Source organism: Syngnathus typhle, linkage group LG20, assembly GCF_033458585.1.
Source record: "Syngnathus typhle isolate RoL2023-S1 ecotype Sweden linkage group LG20, RoL_Styp_1.0, whole genome shotgun sequence".
In the NCBI taxonomy this organism is placed as follows: domain Eukaryota; kingdom Metazoa; phylum Chordata; class Actinopteri; order Syngnathiformes; family Syngnathidae; genus Syngnathus; species Syngnathus typhle.
In genome coordinates this window covers 7904204-7931342 of record NC_083757.1, presented here as the reverse complement: position 1 = coordinate 7931342, position 27139 = coordinate 7904204, and the positions used below count along the sequence as shown (strand labels likewise).

General features: G+C 44.7%; 3 protein-coding genes across 8 annotated transcripts; 2 read left to right on the top strand and 1 right to left on the bottom strand.

Moving 5' to 3' along the window:
• The first annotated feature begins 116 nt into the window (after positions 1 to 116).
• cap2 (cyclase associated actin cytoskeleton regulatory protein 2) lies at positions 117 to 25408 on the top strand. 5 transcript variants are annotated; one of them, XR_009710769.1, is made up of 16 exons: positions 117 to 258; positions 453 to 553; positions 1330 to 1407; positions 2386 to 2529; positions 2682 to 2767; positions 3010 to 3115; positions 3240 to 3405; positions 3477 to 3637; positions 3709 to 3832; positions 3961 to 4043; positions 12001 to 12144; positions 12212 to 12301; positions 22964 to 23040; positions 23481 to 23540; positions 25261 to 25292; positions 25366 to 25408. XR_009710769.1 is itself a non-coding variant. In XM_061267680.1 (13 exons), exons 1-12 carry the CDS (start codon positions 153 to 155, stop codon positions 12293 to 12295), a joined length of 1383 nt encoding a protein of 460 aa, XP_061123664.1. In that variant the 5' UTR covers positions 117 to 152; the 3' UTR covers positions 12296 to 12301; positions 21670 to 22242. The 5 variants fall into 5 exon arrangements, 4 of the variants coding, with proteins under 4 accessions (XP_061123664.1, XP_061123665.1, XP_061123663.1 ...); XM_061267680.1 differs by lacking the exons at positions 22964 to 23040; positions 23481 to 23540; positions 25261 to 25292; positions 25366 to 25408 and adding an exon at positions 21670 to 22242; XM_061267681.1 differs by lacking the exons at positions 22964 to 23040; positions 23481 to 23540; positions 25261 to 25292; positions 25366 to 25408 and having other exon boundaries at positions 3016 to 3115; positions 12212 to 13050.
• LOC133144770 (uncharacterized) lies at positions 21555 to 22763 on the bottom strand. Of its 2 annotated transcripts, XM_061267687.1 has the most exons (3): positions 22732 to 22763; positions 22419 to 22522; positions 21555 to 22352 (listed from the first exon to the last, which is right to left on the bottom strand). In XM_061267687.1, the coding sequence occupies exons 2-3, from the start codon at positions 22509 to 22511 to the stop codon at positions 21690 to 21692; spliced, it is 756 nt and encodes a 251-aa protein (XP_061123671.1). In that variant the 5' UTR covers positions 22512 to 22522; positions 22732 to 22763; the 3' UTR covers positions 21555 to 21689. The 2 variants fall into 2 exon arrangements, with proteins under 2 accessions (XP_061123671.1, XP_061123670.1); XM_061267686.1 differs by lacking the exon at positions 22732 to 22763 and having other exon boundaries at positions 22419 to 22524.
• vps28 (VPS28 subunit of ESCRT-I) lies at positions 22992 to 27139 on the top strand. The gene is made up of 10 exons (XM_061267690.1): positions 22992 to 23040; positions 23481 to 23540; positions 25261 to 25292; positions 25366 to 25403; positions 25477 to 25566; positions 25644 to 25749; positions 26002 to 26103; positions 26227 to 26280; positions 26505 to 26596; positions 26678 to 27139. Exons 2-10 carry the CDS (start codon positions 23501 to 23503, stop codon positions 26796 to 26798), a joined length of 675 nt encoding a protein of 224 aa, XP_061123674.1. The 5' UTR covers positions 22992 to 23040; positions 23481 to 23500; the 3' UTR covers positions 26799 to 27139.

Here is a 27139-nt window from a genome sequence, read left to right as displayed (position 1 = left end):
AAAAAGTTTGGACACCCCTGCTTTAGAATCTAAAGGCCAATCAGCGTCTGGTTGCAGATGTGATTTAATTATATTTATAAACAGTTTTAATTTTGCACTCATTTCAGGGCTTTGATTTTGTCTGAAATCCGACTGCATTCTTCCATCAAGTCATGGAAGATTTGATGGATCGTCTGGAGCGAGCCGTGACTCGACTGGAGCTGCTGTCGGCATCCGCAAGTTTGTCCAACAGCGACTGTGTCAACGGCATCGATGGAGGTAAGACGGCTCTTTAGAGTCTCAAAGGGCTCCGTCTAGTGGTAAGCAAAAGAATCCTTCCGTTCAGTTCAGTTGTATTTCACTTTTTCGTGCCATACTTTTGTTTGCTGTTATTTGATTCAATTGAATGCTGATCTTTTTTCTCTATTGGTGTGTGTGTGCGCGTGTGTGTGCGTGCGCGCGCGCGCAACCAGCTTCCACCGCGTGCGCGGACACGTTTGACGTTCTTATGAAAGGTCCACTGACGAACTACATGAACATCAGCAGGACTATCGGGAGTGATGTGGAGAAACATGTGAGTCTGCTTTGTACGCATTCTCTCTAATTCCTTTCTCTGACACGACTAGTAATGATAAACTGTTCACCTGCACACAGACACATCCGTTTATCTCTGATTTGCTAGTAGTTATTTAAAATTGATTTTAGCCATTGCCTTGGACCAGTGCTTCTCAATTATTTTCTGTTACGCCCCCCCCCTAGCAAGAAGAAAACTATTCGCGTCCCCCCTCCCCACCGTGACTATCCTAACTTGTCTTGTAAGTCGTAAAATGTTGCACTGTCGCAAACGTGACAGAAGTAACAATGAGAGCGCCACTGCCCCCTGCTGTAGTGTATGCGCAATTACACTTTATTCTAGTACTGCCAAAAAAAAAGCCTGTTCCCCAGGGTCACACGCGCCCCCCTAGGTATAGCACCCACTATTTGAGAAGCACTGCCTTGGACCAACCTTGAACTTGCGTGCATTCATTAATCCGAACTGCCACATTCCCCTACGGCCAGCGTGTTATACGGCCGGCGTATCTCCGCCATGTCCTTGGACAGGCGCAAATTGGGCGACTTAATATTACACATGAAAAATAACAACGTGCGGCTCACTTTAGGTTTGGGTGGCTCCTTTTAAGGGCAAAGCCTCCATGGTGGGTCCCTTTGGAGACCCCCCCCCCCGCCACACACACACACGCACACACGCACACACACACACACACACACACACACACACACACACACACACACACGCACACACACACACACACACACACAAGCTAGTCAATCACACTTTTTTCTCTCCAGGCGGAGATGGTCAACAACGCCCTGCAGACGCAGAAGACCTTCCTCAAAATGGCGGCCAAGCACCAGGAGCCCGTACAGGTACGAGCGTGAGGTCAACCAAATATTATGGCACTTCCACAATAACCACTCAAATGACAACTAACATGTTTTCATCGGGTTGTAGCGCTGGCAAAGCATCATGGGACATTAGGATGTTCGCTTTAGAAGGCTTTCAAGGCTATACACTAGCGAGCACCTATTGGACATACACTAGATAGGCATACACACACGCGCACACACACACACACGCTCAAGCCTCCTTCCAAACGAGCAGCAGCTTTCAGACTTGTTATGGGCATGTTCTATATTTGAGGCCTGTTGTCAGTGTGTGTGTGGGGGGGGGGGGGTGTATGTGTGTGAGACCTTTTAACTCCTCTGTCACCTCACGGTGCCTCAAAGATGTGCACGGATGAGTTGGTTGTAGAAGAACACAGAAATGCCCCGAATTTAGCAAGAGGAGTGGACTCTGGGTCAAGATGTCATATGGGCCGTCGGGAATCAAACATCAGCATCCAAAAGCAGTTTCACTTAGCAACATGAAATTTTGTTGCTGTGTTCAAAATGTGAGCCGACAAAGTGAGCTGGCGGGGCTTCTTCACCTCTTAATCTGTGGAAGGTGAAGTGTAAGCAGCGCGACGCCAGCTCTGCCTTACAAGGCCATGGGGATCTCCTGGAATGTTCCAGCAAAGGAAGGACCAAGAGGAGGAGGAGAGGAGTGAAGACAAATGAACAGTTTACGTTCACGACAATGCTGGCATGAAATTCATAGCAGGTCCAGATTTTGAAAACTGTCTTTAATTTTCCTGAAAACATGCTGTCAAGTTGAGGTTGTTCTTGGCAGAAGTATGCAATCCACCAGGAGCCGCATGATGGCGAGTCATCGTGAGAGCATTTGCAGCTTTGTGCGACCGTTACCATCGTATCACACCAGCTAAAAATAGCATTAATAACTCTGTGATACATTTTGACAAAATGTGCGTAATTTGAATTGAATACGGCACTGTCCTGTGTTCTCAGACGGTGCTCTGCGACCTGCTGAAGCCCATCTCGGAGCACATCCAGAAGATCCAGAGCTTCCGGGAGCGCAACCGCAGCAGTCAGCTCTTCAACCACCTGTCGGCCGTTAGCGAGAGCATCCCTGCCCTCGGATGGGTGGCCGTGGTACGCTTTGGGCCTTCAAATGCTTGGTGATTTGTCGAGTTCAAATTTGAATACTCGAGTGGACTCATTGACTGATCAGTTGAACCGCTAGGAGCTATGCGTGTATTGGCAGATGCCTTCTATTGTCACAATCCTCTCTGGACGCTCTTCAGAACCAAAAGCCCGGTCCATACGTGAAGGAGATGAACGATGCCGCCACCTTCTACACCAACAGGGTGCTCAAAGAATACAAGGAAACGTAAAGGCACTTGCGTTTGGTTATACGACACGAGCCTCAGATACATTTTATTGCTTAGATTTGACTAAATTTGCATTTTTTTCCTGTTAACCTCTGCATCACACCTTTGGTGATTACTGTCGTAAATTAAAATAACTTAGTTGTTAGTCTATATCACGGGATTGAATTAATTTTATTGAAGCACTGCATCCCATTAGTGTCGTCGATCACTTGAAAGGAAATGACCAAGCACATTTTGTCAGCGACAGACGTCACGTGGACTGGGTGCGCTCGTACTTGTCCATCTGGACCGAGATGCAGTCGTTCATCAACCGCCACCACACTGCCGGACTGCTCTGGAGCAAGATGGTCAGTCTGCACTGGAATGATTAGGAGCGAAAATATAAATGAAAATGAAATCAAGTAAAATCCTTGTGCAGCACTGCTCTCTGGTGGGCAAGACCGTATTGCACCAATAATCCCTTTGCTGTAGGGTCCCATTGCCCCGGCCTCCCTGTACGAAAACTCCAGTACTGCCTGCCCCCCAGCACCGCCTCCACCTGCATCTGCACCCCTGGCCGAAGACTCCCCGAGCCCCGGTCGTGCCACACACTCCGCCCTATTCACCCAACTCAATCAGGGCTTGGACATAACAAAAGGTCCGCTACCCACCTGTGGTCTACAAAGAGAACTGTCAGGACTTCACTCTCTTTGTAAAACTATCTCGTAGGTCTGAAGCATGTTTCGGAGCACCAGAAGACCCACAAGAACCCGCGCCTGCGTTCACAGGAGGGGCAGAGCGCAAAAGCCAAACCCGAGATGACGTCCCCACCGGAGGGGCCCCAGAAGAAACCTCCACTGCTTAAGCTGGACGGGAAGAAATGGAGGGTGGTAGGTGGAGCTGGGACTCATTCGACCAGTCTCATGGGGCTTTACTGAAAGTAGGTGGGCTCCCCCGGCAGGAGAACTTCGAGCACAAACATGACTTGATGATCGAGGAGACTGAGCTGCAGCAGGTGGTCTACGTCTTTGCCTGCAGTGATGCCACCCTGCACGTCAAAGGGAAGTTGAACTCCATCATCGTAGGTAACGATCCAAGAAAATTCTCCAAATTGTTCTCTTGTGGTATGCTAACGAATCGCTGCCTCAGTGCAGTTACCTTGTATTTCGCTTGGACGTTCAATATGTTTGAAATGACGGGCATTTGTCTTCAGATAACTGCAAGAAGCTTGGTCTAGTGTTTGACAACGTGGTCGGAATCGTGGAGATCATCAATTCCAAGGCCGTTCAGTTACAGGTGAGACGCTGGTTCCAAGCAAGGTTTGGCTTTTAAATTTGCATTTGAAACAATGCTTAACATTTGGTTTGGTTTGTTTATTTCGGCAAGAACATAAAGAACACATTCATTACAGATTCATTTGTTTGACGTGACTGTCTGAATAAAAGTTGAAAACAAAGAAAAACTGAAATTTGACCAGTATAACATGATTTGAATACAACAATACCGTTTGAATAACAATTTGTATTAATTGTTTTGAATACAGCAATGACAGTTGATTTTTTCTAACATGTTTTAACAGTTGATTGGATACAACAGTAATATGTTTTAACAGTTTGATTTGAATACAACAGTGAACGTTTAATCAATTTTGAGAAGGTTGGAGTCACAACCCCAAAGGCACCCCGGGCATCGTCCACACCGACAGGCGGCACTTGCACCGACCGATCTCGCAGCTGGCCTCTTGTCGCTTGACCATTTTCTTATTGAGTTCAGACATCTCAAGACGGAGCATTGCCATCATCTGGCCTCTCAGCTCTCAGCCCTCAGGTTGCTTTCCAAGGCTGGACTTTGTTCCTTTCAGCTCATTTTGCAGGTGCAACCATATGAGGGTCAACGTCGAGTGGAGATAGTCTGGTCAAGCTCACTGACCCATCTTAGGAATTCCATAGCTTATGATACAGTCAGGGAAGTGCCTGAAGTGCCCTAAAGACTGCAACTCCCTCTCGTTTATGTATTTTTCAACATTCCACAATATCGTTTATGTATTTGAAGAGTTTTATAATAACATTTGTGTTACATGTGTTAGTTACATCAGTGTCACGGATTGGAATGGAGCAGCGTGACCAAATGCAGCCTGCACCAGGGTTTATTTTGGGAAAAGGGAATTGGAATGGAGCATGAAGGGAAACAGACAGGAACCGGCAAAGTAATAACATGACCGACTGACCGACAGGTATGGCAAACAGAAAACATCCATCCATCCATCCATCCATCCATCTTCTTCCGCTTATCCGGGGTCGGGTCGCGGGGGCAGCAGCTTCAGGAGGGACTTCCAGACTTCCCTCTCCCCAGCCACTTCATCTAACTCATCCCGGGGGATCCCAAGGCGTTCCCAGGCCAGCTGAGAGACATAGTCTCTCCAGCGCGTCCTGGGTCGTTCCCGGGGTCTCCTACCGGTGGGACATGCCCGGAACACCTCCCCAGGGAGGCGTCCAGGAGGCATCCTGATGAGATGCCCGAGCCACCTCATCTGGCTTCTCTCAACGTGGAGGAGTAGCGACTCTACTCCGAGTCTCTCCCGGATGACCCAACTTCTCACCCTATCTCTAAAGGAGAGCCCGGACATCCTGCGGAGAAAACTCATTTCGGCCGCTTGTATCCGGGATCTCGTTCTTTCGGTCGTGACCATAGGTGAGGGTAGGAGCGTAAATCGACCGGTAAATTGAGAGCTTTGCCTTTTGGCTCAGCTCTCTCTTTACCACAACGGATCGGTACAGAGTCCGCATTACTGCCGACGCTGCACCGATCCGCCTGTCGATCTCGCGCTCCATCCTCCCCTCACTCGTGAACAAGACCCCAAGATACTTAAACTCCTCCACTTGGGGCAGGATCTCATCCCCGATCTGGAGAGGGCATTCCACCCTTTTCCGATCGAGGACCATGGACTCGGATTTGGAGGTGCTGACCCTCATCCCAACCGCTTCGCACTCGGCTGCAAACCGCTCCAGTGAGAGCTGGAGATCACAGCCTGAAGAAGCCAACAGCACCACGTCGTCTGCAAAAAGCAGAGACGCGATGCTGAGGTCCCCAAACCGGACACCCTCAACGCCTCGGCTGCGTCTAGAAATTCTGTCCATAAAAATTATAAACAGAATCGGTGACAAAGGGCAGCCTTGGCGGAGTCCAACCCTCACTGGGAACGAATCCGACTTACTGCCGGAAATGCGGACCAAACTCTGGCATCGGTGATACAGGGACCGAACCGCCCTTATCAGTTGGCTCGGTACCCCGTACTCCCGAAGCACCCCCCACAGGACCTCCCGAGGGACACGGTCGAACGCCTTCTCCAAGTCCACAAAACACATGTGGACTGGTTGGGCGAACTCCCATGCACCCTCGAGGATCCTGCTGAGGGTGAAGAGCTGGTCCACTGTTCCACGGCCAGGACGAAAGCCACACTATTCCTCCTGAATCCGAGGTTCGACCTCCCGACGGACCCTCCTCTCCAGCACCCCTGAATAGACCTTACCAGGGAGGCTGAGGAGTGTAATTCCCCTGTAATTGGAACACACCCTCCGGTCCCCCTTCTTAAAGAGGGGAACCACCACCCCAGTCTGCCAATCCAGAGGCACTGTCCCCGATGTCCACGCGATGCTGTAGAGACGTGTCAGCCATGACAGCCCCACAGCATCCAGAGCCCTTAAGAAATCCGGGCGGATCTCATCCACCCCCGGGGCCTTGCCACCGAGGAGTTTTTTAACTACCTCAGTGACTTCAACCCCAGAGATTGGAGAGTCCGCCTCAGAGTCCCCAGGCCCTGCCTCCACAATGGAAGGCGTGTCGGTGGAATTGAGGAGGTCTTCGAAGTATTCTCCCCACCGACACACGACGTCCCGAGTCGAGGTCAGCAGCACGCCATCTCCACTGTAAACAGTGTTGACGTTGCACTGCTTCCCCCTCCTGAGACGCTGGATGGTGGACCAGAATTTCCTCGAAGCCGTCCGGAAGTCATTCTCCATGGCCTCGCCAAACTCCTCCCACGCCCGGGTTTTTGCCTCAGCAACCGCCGAAGCCGCGTTCCGCTTGGCCATCCGGTACCTGTCAGCTGCCTCGGGAGTCCCGCAGGCCGAAACGGCCCGATAGGACTCCTTCTTCAGCTTGACGGCATCCCTTACCGCCGGTGTCCACCAGCGGGTTCGGGGATTGCCGCCACGACAGGCACCAATGACCTTACGGCCACAGCTCCGGTCGGCCGCCTCAACAATGGAGGCGCGGAACAAGGTCCACTCGGACTCAATGTCCCCTGCCTCCCCCGGGACGTGGGAAAAGTTCTGCCGGAGGTGGGAGTTGAAGCTCTTCCTGACAGGGGATTCCGCCAGACGTTCCCAGCAGACCCTCACAGAACGTTTGGGTTTGCCAGGTCGGACCGGCATCTTCCCCCACCATCGGAGCCAACCCACCACCAGGTGGTGATCAGTTGACAGCTCCGCCCCTCTCTTCGCCCGAGTGTCCAAAACATGCGGCCGCAAATCCGATGACACGACTACAAAGTCGATCATCGAACTGCGGCCTAGGGTGTCCTGGTGCCAAGTGCACCCTTATGGACACCCTTATGTTTGAACATGGTGTTCATTATAGAAAATCCGTGTCGAGCACAGAAGTCCAACAATAGAACACCGCTCGCGTTCAGATCGGGGGGGCCGTTCCTCCCAATCACGCCCTTCCAGGTCTCACTGTCATTGCCCACGTGAGCATTGAAGTCACCCAGTAGAACGATGGAGTCCCCAGAAGGAGCGCTCTCCAGGACCTCCTCCAGGGACTCCAAAAAGGGTGGGTACTCTGAACTGCCGTTTGGTGCATAGACACAAACAACAGTCAGGACCCGTCCCCCCACCCGAAGGCGGAGGGAGGCTACCCTCTCGTTCACCGGGGTGAACCCCAATGTGCAGGCGCCCAGCCGGGGGGCAATAAGTATACCCACACCTGCTCGACGCCTCTCACCGTGGGCAACTCCAGAGTGGAAGAGAGTCCAGCCCCTCTCGAGAGGGCTTGTACCGGAACCCAAACTGTGCGTGGAGGCAAGTCCGACTATATCTAGTCGAAACTTTTCTGCCTCGCACACCAGCTCAGGTTCCTTTCCAGCCAGAGAGGTGACATTCCATGTCCCAAGAGCCAGCTTCTGCAGCCGGGGATCAGACCGCCAAGGTCCCTGCCTTTGGCCACCGCCCAGCTTGCAATGCACCCGACCCCTTTGGCCCCTCCCACAGGTGGTGAGCCCATGGGAAGGGGAACCCACGTTTCCTTTTCGGGCTGAGCCCGGCCGGGCCCCATGGGCGAAGGCCCGGCCACCAGACGCTCGCATTCGAGCCCCGCCTCCAGGCCTGGCTCCAGAGGGGGGCCCCGGTGACCCGCGTCCGGGCGAGGGAAAACGTGGTTCAATAATTGTTTGCATCATAAGGGGTAATGTGAGCCGTGCTTTGTCTGGCCCCTCACCTAGGACCCGTTTGCCATGGGTGACCCTACCAGGGGCATGAAGCCCCAGGCAACATGGCTCCTAGGATCATAGGGGCACGCAAACCCCTCCACCACGATAAGGTGACGACTCACGGAGGGGCAAACAGAAAACAACCGAGGGAAAAACAGAAAGACAGGAACAACGAGAGACAAGAAATACCGTAATTTTCGGACTATAAGTCGCGTTTTTTTTCATAGTTGGGGGGGGGGGCGACTTATACTCAGGAGCAACTTATATACATATATATGTTTTTTTTTTCACTTTTTTGGGCATTTTATGGCTGGTGCGATTTATACTCCGGTGCGATTTATAGTCCGAAAATTACGGTAATCTGACAAGGTTGTGACACGCAGACAGGATTTAAACACGCGGCAGGTGAGAATGATCACACTGATCATGAGCACACAGGAGGGGAGGGGCGAGCACACAGGCACACAGACAGAAACTATGACAATACTATGCACATAATAAAACAACCAGGGACGAAACGTGACAATCAGCAGCACAGGGACCAGCCTGTATTGTAGCCATACTACAAAAGTGTTCAAATATCAACTGTCCTCTGCGCCCAAGGTTATTTTGTCTCAGTTTCAAAATGGAACCGCTGTCGCATGTGTGTGCCATGTACAGATTCACATACGTTTTCAATCACCATTGACATAATCAGTATTGTGTCAAAAACAATGTCTATATATAGATTTTGGTTTGTTGCTCCTACAGCTGTGAAAATATCGTTTTGATCAGCATTGGTTTGGTGTTTGGGATGATTCATTCGGCTTTGTGAAGATTTTACAATTTGTCATCCAAGTGCTTTGCATTTTTCCTTGGTTTTTCAGTTGGTGAGCTCTCCATGCAATGTTGCCGTTTTGTTTGGTGAGATTTTCGTTGATGTAGAGTAGACATTGGATCCTCTTAGATTCTTTCCCTGTTTCCACGGGTCGATTTTCTACTTCGTCACCACTATTTTGATGTCTAGGTGAGATCTTGAGCCCAGAGATGATCACATCATTCATTTTATATTGTTGATCGATATCTTCCATTCTGTTTGTGAACATTTTTATCTTCTGATCTTTCTTGGCATTCTCAGCTTTGAGAAATGTAAGTTCTTCTATCTTGGGTTCTAATCCAATCAATCTAGTTTCCATTTCATTTAGAGCAGGGGTGTCCAAACTTGTTGCAAGGACGGCCAGATTTAGTAACGTGAAGGGGCCCGGGGGCCAATATTTTTTTTCGCTTCTCTATTGGGGGGGGGGGGGGGGGCTAATGGGACGTCAAACGCTGCACGTTCGCTTCTCTTCCGGGGGGGCTAATGTGACGTCAAACGCTGCGCGTTAGCTTGTCTGTGTGTCTGCTGTCTTCTCTTCAGTTGCAGCTTGTTTCCCTTTTTGTTTTGGGATGTTGTCAGACTTCACATACCTCAATTGGTGTTGATTAGGGGTGTAACGATTCATCGATACACATCGATGAATCGATATAATGCTCTACGATTTGTTGGCATCGATGCTAAACGTACCGTTTTTTTCCGTCTATAGTGCGCAAAATTTAACTAATTTATTGCCCTAAAATCTGGGGTGCGCATTATACATGGGTACAAAAAAAAAATTAATTTTTTATTTTTTTTTATTTTTTATTTTATTTATTTTTAAGTCCCAATGATCGTCACACACGCAGGGAGGCAATGGGTCCCATTTTTATAGTCTTTGGTATGGTTTTAACTAGGCCGGATGTAATTTTTTTTGTTGGCGTTGATTTCTCCGACTGCCCGTAAACGCACCACCGCGCTCCGTGCGCGCACGGGACAGCAAACGAGCAGGTGATCGAGCAAGCCTTGTCTTATACGAGAGCATTGCGGTCGCATGGAGCGTGTTTGAAGTGAACAGCAGAGAAGAAAGGAACAAGGCAAAGTGTTGTGAAATAAAATGCACAGAACGGATGCGCGAGACACGTCAGCTATATAAAGAGCGAGAGTTGTTTTCTTCCTATTAGTTTCAATTCACAGTTTAATTAGCAGTTTCAATCAGCAAATAGCAAAATGCGTGTTACAGGTAATATTTTATTTCACAACACTTTGCCTTGTTCCTTTGGTCTCTGCTGTTCATCCTAAAACACTTTAAGCAATGCGACAGTGAGCGCCCGGCGCGCTGCGGTTGCGCGACCGCACCAAATTAAGCTCCCTGCGCAGTGCGCACTGAGGTCCACTTAAATTTTAGAAAGTACATCAGGACTTTAAAAATATCTTCTAAATTTCAGCGACGGCTCTGTCACAATAATCGGCCAGCCCGGTGCAGTTGGGCGGTCGGCGGCGCGCTACGGTTGAGCGTTCTCTCGCACGCTCTCTCTCTCGCTCTCTCTCGCTCTCGCACTCACGCAAACCGGATATCATACGGAGGCCGCCATTACAGATGCGCAGAACGGATGCGCAAGACACGTCAGCTATTTAAAGAGCGAGAGTTCAGTTCTCTACCTAAATCCGTATTACAGGTAATATTTTATTTCACAACACTTTGCCTTGTTCCTTTCTTCTCTGCTGTCCCGAGCGTGGTGGTGCGTTTATGGGCAGTCGGAGAAATCAACGCCAACAAAAAAAATTACATCCAGCCTAGTTAAGACCATACCAAAGACTATAAAAATGGGACCCATTGCCTCCCTGCGTGTGTGACGATCATTGGGACTTAAAAAAAAAAAAAAAATTTAAAAAATTCATAAAATATATATACATGGGTACAGGCTTTTTTCCAGCATCAGCATGCCATTTTTAGGGTGCGTATTATACATGGGGGCGCACTATACACGGATAAAAACGGTAAACATTGATCTACGTATATCGCCCGTTTTTGACCTCGGACATTAGACCCGACTTTATTTTGAAATCCAGTTCATTGTTGCTTGCTTCCTCTTTCCGGGAGCAGTGCGCGGCGTGTTGTGTTGTGAGCAGAGCAGGCACGTGAAAGGGGAGCCGACAACTACGCGGCTCCTGAGCTGGTGCTATGGCTAGTGTCCAAGAAGACAAGGAAATTTGCTCCCCTTTGGGCTTCAACTCATTCGTTTGGAAGCACTTTGTAATTTCCTAAATAAAGAGTTTGCAGTACCTTGTTGATTTTGCGTATGAATTGTTATAAATCAGGATATTGTTCTATATCGATCGTAGAGTACTATATCGTGATGTATCGTGAATGAATCACAGCAGGCTTTAAGATATCGGCAAGTATCGTATCGTGGTTCTTTGTATCGATATGATATCGTATCGTGACAAAACCCGCGATTTACACCCCTAGTGTTGATCCATTGGACTTTATGTAGATTTTACAATTTGTGATCCAAGTGCCTTGTATTTTTCCTTGTTTTTTCAGTTGACGGGCTCTCCATGCAATGTTTGCATTTTGCCTGGTGAGGTTTTCATTAATATATACATTTGATCCCTTCAGGTTTTTGCCGTGTTTCAATAGGGTGACTTTGTGTTTGGTACTTGTGAACTTTAGTATTCGTTAGTATGACGTTAGTATGACCGAGCGGTTTTCACTCACCCTATTTGCCGCTGCGCTTCTCTTTGGAAGGAGTCAGCAGTAATCCACGTTTGCCATGTCCAGTTTATATATTTTTTGTTGTAATGAAATCCACCACTTGTGCCCCTTATCTGTTGTCATCCTCGTCTCTACCATCTGTTCTATTTTAATGTCGCAGCGTTGCAGCATGATATCTAAGGAAAGTTTGTAAGTTAGTGTTTGCTTATCAAACTAGGTGTTGGAAAGTGTGCCCACCATCTCCATCAATAAAACGGAAGGATGTCAGCTGTACCTGAGTCATCAGTCCTTAAGCTGCCACGTGGTCAGCGCCAAAAGCTCTGAGATGAACGTCCTCATCCCGCAAGGAGATGACGACTATGTGAGTGTCTGCGTTCATCCAGAGGGCAAGTGGCAAGCCGTTTGCTTCCATCCTTTTGCTTTTTCAGAAAGAGCTGCCGCTTCCCGAGCAGTTCAAGACCGTCTGGGACGGATCCAAACTGGTGACAGAACCCAGTGAGATGGCCGCTTGATTGAAGGTTAGCATAGTAAATGCTAACATTTAGCCTCTTGGATGTAACGTCATATATTTTATCACTCGTCTGTGTTCAACCCCACAATTGGATATCACACAAAATTTGTTTTAAGTCCTACTGAATTCTTGAGGACATGGTTAATCAAAAAATAGCCTTGCCGCAAAATGTATTTAATATGGTTGGAAATTGTACTAATACTTTATTTTTTTGTCCAGAACACTGCTAAATTTGTGTTGAATTTGTTATTTTTTTAACAGTTTTCGAAATCACTTTGAATCTATCAAAGCACTCGTTACATGCCTTAGTGCAGTGGTCCCCAATAGTGTTGGCTCCTGAGTGAACGATTCGTTCAAAGGAACGACTCTCCAGTGAACGAATCACTTCCTAAAGTGATTCGTTCTCTTTTCCGTTCATATGACTTCAACCAGTAGGTGTCAGTAATGCACATTAAAGCTGGTGCCACCTCGCCTTAAAACAAAACGAAGAAGAAAATGACATAACTTCCCGTTCACAAACGAGTCGTGAATTGCATTTCCCTTTCACCAACGAACGAATCTGTGAGTGAACGAATCAGTGACTGATTTGCATTTCCGATTCATCACGGTGTTGTGCTAGATTTAGTTCCCCCGTGAGATTTTGTTTCCCCTGCCGCGGGAGCACGCACGCCTTATTTGGAAAGCAAAAAACCGATGTCGTACGGCGTCGTACGGCGTCAGGACTATGTTGTTTTCAATAAAAACATGAAGAACTCACGTTTGCGTCAGTCAATTTTAAGTTTTATAAAGGATTATTCTCATTTGATGTCTTTAAGTTCATCCGCGTTCTGCCATTGAAGCGGGGTGCCTTCAATGACGTACAGACGGAACACTCATTCACTTCACCAAAAAGCAACAATATAATTACCGTATTTTCCGCCCTATAAGGCGCCCCTAAAAACCTACATTTTTATCAAAAGTCGACTGTGCGCCTTATAGTCCGGTGCGCCTTATATATGGATCAATTGATGAATTTGTTGATCCATACTGGTTGTACACAGTGCTCTGCCAAAATGTTTTACCGTTTTTTTCCATGTATAATGTGCAAAATTTAACAAATTTATTGTCCTAAAATCTGGGGTGCGCATTATACATGGGTACAAAAAAAAAAAATATTTTATTTTATATATATATTTTTTTAATCCAGATATGATACGGAGGCCGCCATTACAGATGCGCTTTCTTCTCTGCTGTTCACGTCAAACACGCTCCATACGAACACAATGCTCTCGTATCAGACGCTTGCTCGATCATTTGCTTATTTGCTGTCACAATGTGCCCTACACAAATCCGAAACATTTATTTGCTATCGAGTTTGCTAGCGCATGCGCAGTGATACTGACCGGCAGAATAACATCCGGCTGTTCCCAAAGATATTTTTTCTGAAATAATTTTACGTTAATCGACTTAAGTAGGAGTCAAAATTTGGGTGCGTATTATACATGGGTACAGGCTTTTTTCCAGCATCAACATGCCATTTTTAGGGTGCGAATTATACATGGGGGCGCATTATACATGGAAAAAAACGGTAGTACGTTTTAGTACGACTAGTAAATTACAAGGTCGCATCGCTTCCCAACATTACGGTAACTCTAGTAGTCAGTAGGGGTGTAAATCGCGGGTTTTGTCACGATACGATATCATATCGATACAAAGAACTACGATACGATATTTGCCGATATCTTAAAGGCTGCTGTGATTCATTCACGATATATCGCGATATAGTGTCTACGATCGATTTTTTTTTTTTTTTTTTTTTTAATAGTAAAAAATATAGAACAATATCCTGATTTTCAAAGTCAAAAGTCAAAGTCAGCTTTATTGTCAAACCCCACCACATGTCACAACACACAAAGAGACCGAAATTACGTTTTTCTCTATCCCACGGTGACGAGACACATAACACGATAGACATACATGTACGCGACACAATATAAAAACAAGAAGGCAAAAATTCAAACAATCAATAGTAAGAGTGATGAATAAATAATAAATAAACAGATAACACAATAAATAACGGAGCCAGCAAGCATAGCGCAAAAGTAAAAAACATCATAAACAAAAAGGCACAAACAATAAATAAGAGTAATAACAAATAATAAATAATAAGAGCCAGTGTGCATTCAGACAGTTCAGACAGTAAAAGTACATTCAATTCATACGCAAAATCAACAAGGTGCTGCAAACTCTTTATTTAGGAAATTACAAGAGTATTGTAGTATACAAAGTGCTTATTTTAAGACTGAACTTTGATGTTGTGTTTTTTCTTTAAATGTGCGGAGAGATTTTGTGGTCCCTGAATATTTGATCACCGCATGGCAGGATTTACAAACTGCACGTGTCTTGTCCGTTGAGCCAAATTTCCTCGTCTTTTTGGACACTAGCCATAGCACCAGCCCAGGAGCCGCGTACTAGTTGTCGACTCCCCTTTCACGTGCCTGCTCTGCTCACAACACAACACGCCGCGCACTGCGCCCGGAAAGAGGAAGTAAGCAACAATGAACTGGATTTCAAAATAAAGTCGCGTCTAATGTCCGAGGTCAAACACGGCGATATAAATCGATGTTTACGTTTAGCATCGATGCCAATAATTCGTAGAGCATTATATCGATTAATCGATGTGTATCGATGAATCGTTACACCCCTAGTAGTCAGGGGGCGTCACCGAATAGCTGTTGTACCCGCGAGGCTATTTCATGTCAAAATAGGCTGCTCTATTCATGTTTCGACTAAATTTACGGATCGATATAGAAGGGAAACATAGGTAAGTAGTACCAATGCGTTAGATCGAACTTTAGTCAGTTCTGATCATTTTATAGGAGATCGTTTGAGAGACGCGATTGTTTACACTTTGCTGAGGCTCATGGGAGATTGCGAGCTGAGGGTCATGGGTTTTTGCGGATGGCTAATGCTATAACGATAGCTGCTATACGCGCGAGGCTATTTCATGTCAAAATAGGCTGCTCTGTTAATGTTTTGAGTAAATCTACGGATCGATATGGAAGGGAAACATAGGTAAGCAGTACCAATGCGTTAGATCGAACTTTAGTCAGTTTCGATCATTTTATAGGAGATCGTTTGAGAAATGCGATTGTTTACACTTTGCTGAGGCTCATGGGATATTGCGAGCTGAGGCTCATGGGATTTTGCAGATGGCTAATGCTATAACGATAGCTGCTATACGCAGCAAGCTATTTCATGTCAAAATAGGCTGCTCTGTTAATGTTTCGAGTAAATCTACGGATCAATATGGAAGGGAAACATAGGTAAGTAGTACCAATGCGTTAGGTCGAACTTTAGTCAGTTCCGATCATTTTATAGGAGATCGTTTGAGAAACGCGATTGTTTACACTTTGCTGAGGCTCATGGGAGATTGCGAGCTGAGGCTCATGGGAAATTGCGGATGGCTAATTCTATAAGGATAGCTGCTATACGCGCGAGGCTATTTCATGTCAAAATAGGCTGCTCTGTTAATGTTTCGAGTACCGTATTTTCCGCCCTATAAGGCGCACCTAAAAACCTAAAATTTTCTCAAAAACCAACAGTGCGCCTTATAGTCCGGTGCGCCTTATATATGGACCAAATTCCTAAATTTAAACTGGCCCAAAGCATTGTGTCATGAAATCAATCATAAATGGCCCGCTGAAGACTGTGAATCATGAATCAAAAAGACTATGGATCATTATTTTATGATTATAAAGTAATTTGTTCCGTCTGAAGTTGAAATAAAAAAGATAAAATGGAGAATGATTTGATTTGGATTAAAAATCTGACATGACGCATTAATGGTGCGCCTTATAGTCCGGTGCGCCTTATATAAGGATAAAGTTTTAAGATGGGCCATTCATTGAAGGTGCGCCTTATAGTTCGGTGCGCCTTATAGGGCGGAAAATACGGTAAATCTACGGATCGATATGGAAGGGAAACATAAGTAAGTAGTACCAATGCGTTAGCTCGAACTTTAGTCAGTCCCAATCATTTTATAGGAGATCGTTTGAGAAACGCGATTGTTTACAGAGGGCTTGTTGGTTATTGGCTAGTGGGTGCATACCGCAACCCTAGTCAACCTCAGTTTGTTGCAGTAAAGCTTCTATTTTATGCGCCTTACAGTCCGGTGCGCCTTATATATGGACAAAGTTTTAAAATGGGCCGTTCATTGAAGGTGCGCCTTATAATCCGGTGCGCCTAATAGGGCGCAAAATACGGTACGTGAGCTCTTTGCATAAACCTCGATGCAAAGAAACTCCTCTTTTTGGGTACCGTTACATTCTACAAGGAGTACGTATATATTACAAAGGAGACGTTCTACTTAATTGTGATCATCATTCATCCACCCATCCATTTTATTACTCAGGTATTTTCAAAGCAAATTAATATTGTTGCATTTATTAATTTGCTTTAAAATGACAGCGGAATATAATTAAAAGCTGACACTATAGCAATGTCAAACGTGTTTGTTTAAGAAAAAGCCACACACGTTTTATGATCAAATCAGCACTATGTTGTTTTCAATAAAAACATGAAGAACCCACGTTTGCGTCAGTCAATTTTAATTTTTATAAAGGATTATTCTCATTTGATGTCTTTAAATTCATCCGCGTTCTGCCATTGAAGCGGGGTGCATTCAAAGACCAGTCGTACAGTCGTAAACGTTTTGTGATCAAATCTTTCATAACGAGAATGATTTGAGTGAATTGATTTGAATGAATAATTCAAAGTCAAAGTCAAGTCAAAGTCAGCTTTATTGTCAATCTCTCCACATGTCACAACACACAAAGAGACCGAAATTACGTTTTTCTCTATCCCACGGTGACGAGACACATAACACGATAGACATACATGTACGCGACACAATATAAAAACAAGAAGGCAAAAATTCAAACAATCAATAGTAAGAGTGATGAATAAATAATAAATAAACAGATAACACAATAAATAACGGAGCCAGCAAGCATAGCGCAAAAGTAAAAAATTGAGAGGAAAGTTCAGTTCCGAAGGCTTCTTTTGTCCCAAGCAAAGTGACAGGTGGTGGGGAGGGGGGATAAAAATTGTAACAGGAACTCTATAAAAATTGTCAAGCCGTGAAAATTTGTGCCCCCCTCCAATTTTGAGAACGGTGAGTCCTGGACATCGACTGGCTTTTTTTCTATCTTCCCGGGGGTCTGTTCAGGTTGTGTGGCAAATCTGAACAGAATCCCTCATTCCGAGGCCAAATTGTAGGGGGGAACACATCCTGACGGCGACCCTGTGAGGATATGTCCCCCCCCCCCTTATGTTGAAAACCGTGAGAATAAAAAAACGGTAAAAAATATAGAACAATATCCTGATTTATAACAATTCATACGCAAAATCAACAAGGTACTCCAAATTCTTTATTTAGGAAATTACAAGAGTATCGTAGTATACAAAGTGCTTATTTTAACACTGAACTTTGATGTCGTGTTTTTTCTTTAAATGTGCGGCGAGATTTGGGCTCCCTGAATATTTGATCACCGCATGGCAGGATTTACAAACTGCACGTGTCTTGTCCGTTGAGCCATCTTTTCTTTGGAATCCAAAGTGCTCCAAACGAATGACTTGAAGCCTAAAGGGGAGCAAATTTCCTCGGCTTTTTGGACACTAGCCATTGCACCAGCCCAGGAGCCGCGTACTAGTTGTCGACTCCCCTTTCACGTGCCTGCTCTGCTCACAACACAACAACGCCGCGCACTGCTCCCGGAAAGAGGAAGCAAGCAACAATGAACTGGATTTCAAAATAAAGTTGCGTCTAATGTCCGAGGTCAAACACGGCGATATAATTCGATGTTTACGTTTAGCATCGATGCCAATAAATCGTAGAGCATTATATCGATTCATCGATGTGTATCGATGAATCGTTACTGTCAGGTCTAAATATCATCAGACATTTAACCACACGCTGGAAGGAAGAGGAGAAAAGAACCAGAACAGGTTTACTCGCGAGGAGAACGATAGAGAGAGGAAACTCAGTTACAATCTCCATCAATTCTGAGTTCTCCCTCCACGTGCTCCTCTAATGTTTTGGTTGCCCTGGTTACAGAGGCGTTGCTACACTAAAGGGAGGGAAGATTGTGTCTGTAGCAACGTTGATTAGCTAAGGAATGTAGTGTGGTGTGAATTAGCACTTCATTGTCGGCCCGTGACCCCCGCAGAATTTGTCCATCTGTTCTTCTCCAGTTGTTGGCCGAGTCGTCCGCGAGCGAGATCAGATAACTTCAATTGCCGCTTTCCTGTGGAACAATGCAACTAAACCTTGGCTAGACTTTATCTACTTAGTAAATTAACACGCAATAAGAATGAGTGACTTGTCCTAAACACTTGAACAAACATTGAGTAAATATGGGATAACTTGTAACCATCTATGAACCAAACCTACAGTTAACTAAAAAGAATGAAGTTTCTTTCAACCAAATAAGAACATTTCGCCTATGCAAATAAGCTCTGCTCATTGTTAGTGAAGGCCTCTTACAGAAACAAAAATACACAGATAACATCAGGACAGGAAGAATACATATGGCTGACAGGGATCAAAAGACTTCCCTGTCACTAAAGAGAAAGAACCTAGATGAAAGAAAAGACATAAACTCATAAATGACAAGGCTTTACTTAAATTATTCCAACAGTTACACCCCTACTAGTGATACCAAGTCTTTCCTAAGTAAATTGCAAGCTTTGTGGGCAACATTACTGCCTGGAGGAGCTGGATTAAAAGTTGTGCATGTGTTATTTGCTTTCCTGTTGAAGTTATCATTCCACGCCTTTCCCATTGTTTTGCAAAGTAAAAAACAGTTGAAAATGCATACTGGCTGTCTGTGTATACAGTTAGGTCTTGTCCATCTGCTCGAGTACATGCTCTGGTCAGTGCAATGATTTCAGCTGCTTGGGCTGAGAAATGCAAAGGAAGAGTTGCTGCTTCTATTAATGTATCTGGGTTTTCAGTGGCGTAGCCAGGAATTTTTCCAGTCGGGGCGCGCGCCCACAGGACAAAAAATCGAACATCACCCACGTTTTACCTGTGGTGAGTGGTGTATCTGACAAATCTGCTCTAGGTAGCTGCAGTTGTTCAGTTTCCTCTACACAATTATGAGGTATTCCATCATTTGGTGTAAGGAATGAAGTAGCTGGATTTAATACAGTGCAGCGTTTAATGGTTATGTGTGGCTGTGACAGTAACAGAGCTGTATAAGACAAATGTCTGGCTGGAGACAGCATATTCATTTTACTTTGAAGTAACAACACATCAACAGCATGTGGTACAAACAGGTCTGTGGGATGGAACAAGATAACATCTGCTGATGATTCCACTGCCATTGCAGCAGCACATATACTAGCTTGAACACATGGTGGAAAAGCTCTAGCTACAGGGTCAAGTCTTTTGGAATAGAAAGCTATTTGTAGCAATTTGTAATTGTATTTGTATTTGTATGTATTTGTAATTATGAATTTTACTGACTAAGTGTGTTGGGCAGGATGGCTGAATGCGATGCGCGATTGACAACAAACAAGAAGAAAGGTGATTTCAAGTTTTATTTCGAGGGAGATTTCTCATGTCTCGTCCCCAGTTTTGCTATGTGTCTAGGTTGCCATAGTTTCTGTTCACGTCGCCCCTCCCTTCCTGTGTCACCTCAATCAATGTAACGTGTTTTGTATTTAAGTCCCGTCTGCCCCTCGCTCACCGTCGGATGATGTCATGATGTCTGTTTGGTTTCTGTTCCTGTCTTTGGTAATGTCACCCTGTCTTTTTGTTCCACGTCTTTGTCGGTCAGTCCTGTTGTTGGTTTTGTTGTACCATGATTTTCTTAGAAAAAAAATAAAAAATAAAAAAAAATTGTACCCATGTATAATGCGCACCCCAGATTTTAGGACAATAATTTAGTTAAATTTCGCGCATTATACACGGAAAAAAACGGTAATACAAAATTGATACATCAATGTTGGCATAACGTGTGTCGGCTGGCATAGCAGCATTGCTGTCAAAGTCAAAGTCAGCTTTATTGTCAATTCCTTCACATGTCAAGACACACAAAGAAACCGAAATTACGTTTTCTCTATCCCACGGTGACGAGACGTATTGCACGATAGACATACAAGTAAACGACACAATATAAAAACAAGAAGGCACAGACACTAAATAATAATAAATAAATAAATAAACAACTATGCGCTGCAGGGCCTTCAAGTTGTAGTCAGTGCAGCCGCCACCCCAAACAGCAATCCAGCTGGAGAGGACGCTCTCAATGGTGCCACGGTAAAACGTAGTCATGACGGCCGGAGGAGCGCTCGCTCGCCTGAGTTTCCGCAGGAAGTACAGGCGGCGCTGGGCCTTCTTCGCCAGTGAGCGGTGTTGGTGGACCAGGAGAGATCCTCACTGATGTGCACCCCCAGGAACCTGGCGCTGCTCACTCTCTCCACCACAGCACCGTCGATGGTCAGCGGCAGGTGTTGGATGTGACCCTTCCGGAAGTCAACAACAACCTCCTTGGTCTTGTCGACGTTCAGCAGGAGGTTGTTGTCCCTGCACCACGTGGTCAGAAGGTCAACCTCCAGCCTGTACTGAGTCTCGTCTCCCTTGGTGATGAGACCCACCAGAGTCGTGTCGTCAGCAAACTTCACTATACGGTTGTCGCTGTAGGTTGCAGTGCAGTCATGCGTTATTTTTTTTCAAAATAAATTCTGACTCATTTTTGCTAGCTTTGCAGGCCCAATTGGGGAAACATGTCCCGTCACGTGACCGGGACGAGCGGCTTGGCCAGAATGAATCGAGATATATATATATACATATAGGGTATAGGGTATAGGAATATATATATGCAGGCTAATATTATTTCATTGTTCTGATTGTGGGTCAACAAAAATACATCATTTGTAGTTGTGGAGTTGTTTATTTATATATATATATATATATATATATATATATATATATATACCTATATATATATATATATACCTATATATATATATATACCTATATATATATATACCTATATATATATATATATATATACCTATATATGTATATATATATATATATATACCTATATATACCTATATATATATCAGCAGCGAGCGATGGATAGAGGCATAAAATACATATGTATTTTGTGCGGCTTGGCGGCCCGGTATCAAGTGACCCACAAACCGGTACCAGTCCGCGGATCGGGGGTTGGGACCGCTGCCTTAGTGTACTAAACACAATTCCAATGTGTTTTTAAAAAGAAAAACCTTTAATGTCCATAAAAGAAAACCAATGTATTTTTACAAATTAGAATGTGTTCGCAGTTCCATGGTGTCAGTGTTTAATAACCAAATTTCCCTCAGAGTCTTGTGTGACGAGTGCGTCAAACATTCATCCCATCGTTGCCGTTGCGCTTTTGGAAGGGACTCCTCTGAGCTCGGTGAGCAATCACCCAAAAACCGTCGGAGTCCTGCGTGAACATCGAGGCCAGGCTATCCTCATCATCGCGCTGCTTCGCTCGCTTCCTCGAGGGAGAAAGCGAGTCTGTGAAGAGGCTGTTTTCTTTCTCGTCGTCATGAGAAGAGTGAGCAAGTTGAAGTGGGTTCTGAGTGGACGTTTTTCGTTTCGCCTCCATCCGAAAGGCCTTTTCATCATTGCTTAGATCGAAGCCTGTTAACGTTTGAGGTAAGGGAATAGAGGATCCTTGGCTACTGTTCAACTCGTGCGGTTCCTCCTCTTGGACTTTGCACTGGATGTCCTCTGCCATCTCAAATGATTGCTCTCCTTGTATTTCACAGTGAATGTTATGATTTTTTTCCTTGTGCGCGTTGTCTTTGCGCATTTTGACGTCTGTCTTGCTCTCGCATTTTCCTCCCGATGCCACAACAGACTTATTTCGAGGTGGATAGTAGCTGGATATAAAGCTCTGTTTGGTCTTTGGCATGTCTATCTTGGTCTGCGTGAAGTCGAACACCATAGCCAAACAGTAGCCAGCACCTTTAGCAAGTGGGTTGAGCATTTTGGAGATGGGCCGGGCGGACTTTTTCTGCAAAAATAAGTTTCTTAAAATTGGTTAAATGTCTTATTCGGGTCTTATTTGCTATCGCCTAACCTGTTTAGCTCTTCCTTTGAGCTCCACCGTGTCCAACCACACGCCACATTCTTCAAGGGCAGATTTCGACTGAACCCCTTTGGATGTCTTCATCGTGGCAGCCTCTGCAAATATATTTTGAACTATTATTATTACTTCTGCGAATCGACAGTTGGGATTGACTACGTCCACTAGAACTAACGACAAAAGGTACCTGTCAATTCGAAACATTCGGAATGATAGTCACTATTGAAAGTAACTGTTTAACCGACTTAAACGACCATGAAAACTGTTCAAACTCTACGTTAAAATGTTCATTTGTGTTTAAGTTTACCTTTTTCTTGTTGACGTCGATTTTTTTTGTCTTCGTTGTTTGAGTCTGGCGCCGTGGCGACAGGCTGACTCTAACGTTTGACTTCCCAAAATAACGCGTGGGGCCCATATGCATGAAACGGCTTGATAACAACACTGGCCTGTAGTATTGTCGGGTTTCGGGAAATTGGAATGATAATTTTAACCGTCTGAGAATGTGGATTTAAAGAAAATACTAGTTGAATTTCTTCCAGGCGCGTTGGGCACATCTTTTCTGGTCCTGGTAGCAGGGTGCGTTTACTTTGACGTCATAGCAGCGACACGGAAAAGGGTAAGCGTCTCTTTTGAACGTATATATTTTCGGTTCTAAATCTAACATTGACAAATCAAAGACACATGAGACAACCTACCGGTTTTGACGTAAATAAACAGGCACAAAAAGTTAGCTGTTAACTACATATGTCTAGTCATGGCAATTTTATTGGCCATTGTTACGAAATAGTACTGGAAGCTAATTTCAAGCTAACCGGTTTACTGTAACAAACGAGGCGCCAAGCTACTCGTTTGTTGGCATTCTTCAACAGTTTTTTTTTCTTGTGTTGCTGTTAAATTCAAACTTTTTTAATAGGATTACCATCGTTTCGAATTAGCGAGTTTAGTCGTACCTGGTGGCATGCTACTTCCGTGACATGTTAATAATGATTTAGAGATTAGACTGAATACAAAATACATTAACTCGCCAAACGGTGACACAAATCCTTATTTCCTTAGATTAAGTTGATTCATCAAACATGTTTCATGGCATTCCGGTTACAGGCAGCATGGGAGGAGGTAAGGTGCCTTTTATTTAAAAATAACACCTTAATAGTCCTATAATAAGGACATTTGCAAGTAATGAATAGCATACGTCATTATATGTACAGTGCCTTGCGAAAGTATTCGGCCCCTTTGAACCTTTCAACATTTCGCCACATTTCAGGCTTCAAACATAAAGATATACAATTTTAATTTTTTGTCAAGAATCAACAACAAGTGGGACACAATCGTGAAGTGGAACAAATTTTATTGGATCATTTAAACTTTTTTAACAAATAAAACACTGAAAAGTGGGGTGCGCAATATTATTCGGCCCCTTTACTTTCAGTGCAGCAAATTCACTCCAGAAGTTCAGTGAGGACCTTTGAATGATCCAATGTTGTCCTAAATGACTGATGATGATAAATAGAATGCACCTGTGTGTAATCAAGTCTCCGTATAAATGCACCTGCTCTTTGATAGTCTCAGGGTTCTGTTTAAAGCGCAGAGAGAACCATGAAGATAAAGGAACACACCAGGCACGTCCGAGATACTGTTGTGGAGAAGTTTAAAGCCGGATTTGGATACAAAATGATTTCCCAAGCTTTAAACATCTCAAGGAGCACTGTGCAAGCAATTATAATGAAATGGAAGGAGTATCAGACCACTGCAAATCTATCAAGACCCGGCCGTCCCTCCAAACTTTCATCTCAAACAAGGAGAAGACTGATCAGAGATGCAGCCAAGAGGCCCATGATCACTCTGGATGAACTGCAGATAACTACAGCTGAGGTGGGAGCGTCTGTCCATAGGACAACAATCAGTCGTGCACTGCACAAATCTGGCCTTTATGAAAGAGTGGCAAGAAGAAAGCCATTTCTCAAAGATATCCATAAAAAGTCTCGTTTAAAGTTTGCCACAAGCCACCTGGGAGACACACCAAACATGTGGAAGAAGGTGCTCTGGTCAGATGAAACCAAAATCGAACTTTTTGGCCACAATGCAAAACGCTATGTTTGGCGTAGAAGCAACACAGCTCATCACCCGGAACACACCATCCCCACTGTCAAACATGGTGGTGGCAGCATCATGGTTTGGGCCTGCTTTTCTTCAGCAGGGACAGGGAAGATGGGTAGATGGATGGAGCCAAATACAGGACCATTCTGGAAGAAAACCTGTTGGAGTCTGCAAAAGACCTGAGACCGGGATGGAGATTTATCTTTCAACACGACAATGATCCAAAACATTCAGCCAAATCTACAATGGAATGGTTCACAAATAGACGTATCCAGGTGTTAGAATGGCCAAGTCAAAGTCCAGACCTGAATCTAATCGAGAATCTGTGAAAAGAGCTGAAGACTGCTGTTCACAAACGCTCTCCATCCAACCTCACTGAGCTCGAGCTGTTTTGCAAGGAAGAATGGGCAAGAATTCCAGTCTCTCGATGTGCAAAACTGATACCCCAAGCGACCGACTTGCAGCTGTAATTGCAGCAAAAGGTGGCGCTACAAAGTATTAGCGCAAGGGAGCCGAATAATATTGCACGCGCCACTTTTCAGTTTTAAATTATCCAATAAATTTTGTTCCACTTCACGATTGTGTCCCACTTTTTGTTGATTCTTGACAAAAAATTAAAATGTTATATCTTGATGTTTGAAGCCTGAAATGTCGCGATATGTTGAAAGGTTCAAGGGGGCCGAATACTTTCGCAAGGCACTGTATAAAACACATCTAAAGTTGTGGCTTCATCTTCCAGGATCTGCACCCAATAAACCCGAGCTCTACGAGGTAAAAGTTGAGCATATTCACAGTTTATCTCAAATAATGTGACCTCATATGTTCATTTTTTTAATCATTCCAGGAGGTGAAATTGTACAAAAATGCAAGAGAAAGAGAAAAGTAAGTGTCACATGATGCTCCCTCCCCATTGATGTGAAGGTTCATAATCACTGTGGGATGCCTCTTCATGAAGGTATGACAACATGGCGGAGTTATTTGCTGTTGTCAAGACCTTGCAGGCCTTGGAGAAAGCCTACATCAAAGACTGCGTCACACCCAATGAGTGAGTTGGGAATTTGGGATTTGAAAATGTCTTGACTTTGCTGTCTCTATTGATGCCGGGATGCCTTTTTTTTTTAGGTACACCGGCTCGTGTTCCAGACTTTTGGTACAGTACAAGGCGGCTTTCAAACAAGTGCAGGGCTCCGACGTGGGCTCAATCGACGACTTCTGCCGCAAGTACAGAGTAAGTTTTCCAAAATTATATCAAAATAAAAGAGAACCTATTGATGTGGCACTTTGCTACAAGATTATTACGTCATGTTTATGTTGGATTCCATAGTGGGTGAAAAGGATCACTGGCAAAAATTAATTGTGTTTGATTTGGGGTGTTCTGCTGTATAACGTCACACACTTATTTATTGTTAACCTTGATTTTGGTTTTTGCGGCTGCTAACGCTAATGATGTACTCATGCTGATCCTTTTCTCCTCTTTTAGCTAGATTGCCCGCTAGCCATGGAAAGGATCAAAGAGGATCGGCCAATCACCATCAAGGATGACAAGGGCAACTTGAACCGCTGCATCGCCGACATCGTTTCTGTATGTCCCCTCTTCAATCAGTCCGGATGGGACACTCATGCGAGGAGATTTAAAAATTTAATGGTCTCGTTTTCTCGAGATGATCCTCACTTACGTATTTGTTTTTCCACTTGTTTTTTTTAGCTTTTTATCACCGTCATGGACAAGCTGAGATTGGAGATCAGAGCCATGGACGAGGTAGGTCCCAAGACTTTGACTCTAAGTAAAACGGTAGGCGGGTCTGGAGGTTTACGAGAAAGCTAATTGTCGCTAAATTCTCCTTATACCTCTCCTCAGATTATCTTCAATACAGCATTGTTTCCACACTTGATTCCACACTTGATATTCTGCCTTCATACATGCTGCTGTTTTGATTATCAACAGAATTATAAAGCTTGAATGTTTAACTCTGTTTGCATTAGATCCAACCGGATCTGCGCGAGCTGATGGAGACCATGAATCGAATGAGCAACATGCCTCCTGATTCGGAGGCTAAGGACAAAGTCAGCCGGTGGTGAGTTGACGTCGGTGGCAAGCCGGCATTCATTTTGCGAGCAAGCTGGCGCCATGTTCACTGCATCTTTCATGTCATCAGGTTAAGTACCCTGAGCAGCATGTCAGCCTCAGACGAGCTGGACGACAGCCAAGTGCGCCAGATGCTCTTTGACCTGGAGTCGGCCTATAACGCCTTCAACCGCTTCCTGCACTCTTCTTGAGCTATTTGTCTTTGTTAGGGTTTCCGTGTGTCCTTATTGATATTTGGTACGGTTTCTTTGTTCCCTTCTTTCCTCCTACCATATTATTGTCATCAAAATCACAGGGAAATAATTTAAGTAATTAGGCTTTGTATCCTATTAATACCTGGAACGATTAATGTAATTCATGTACAGTAATATGTTGGATTTCTCAATGTCTTTTAGCTAATCAGGCCCCCCAACCCCATTTATCGACTTCAGTAAATATTTATTAAAATGTATATACAAATGTTAGGATAATTACGTCCAGAATCATACACACTTACTCTTTTAAACAATAAAAGTTTAAATATACCTTAAAA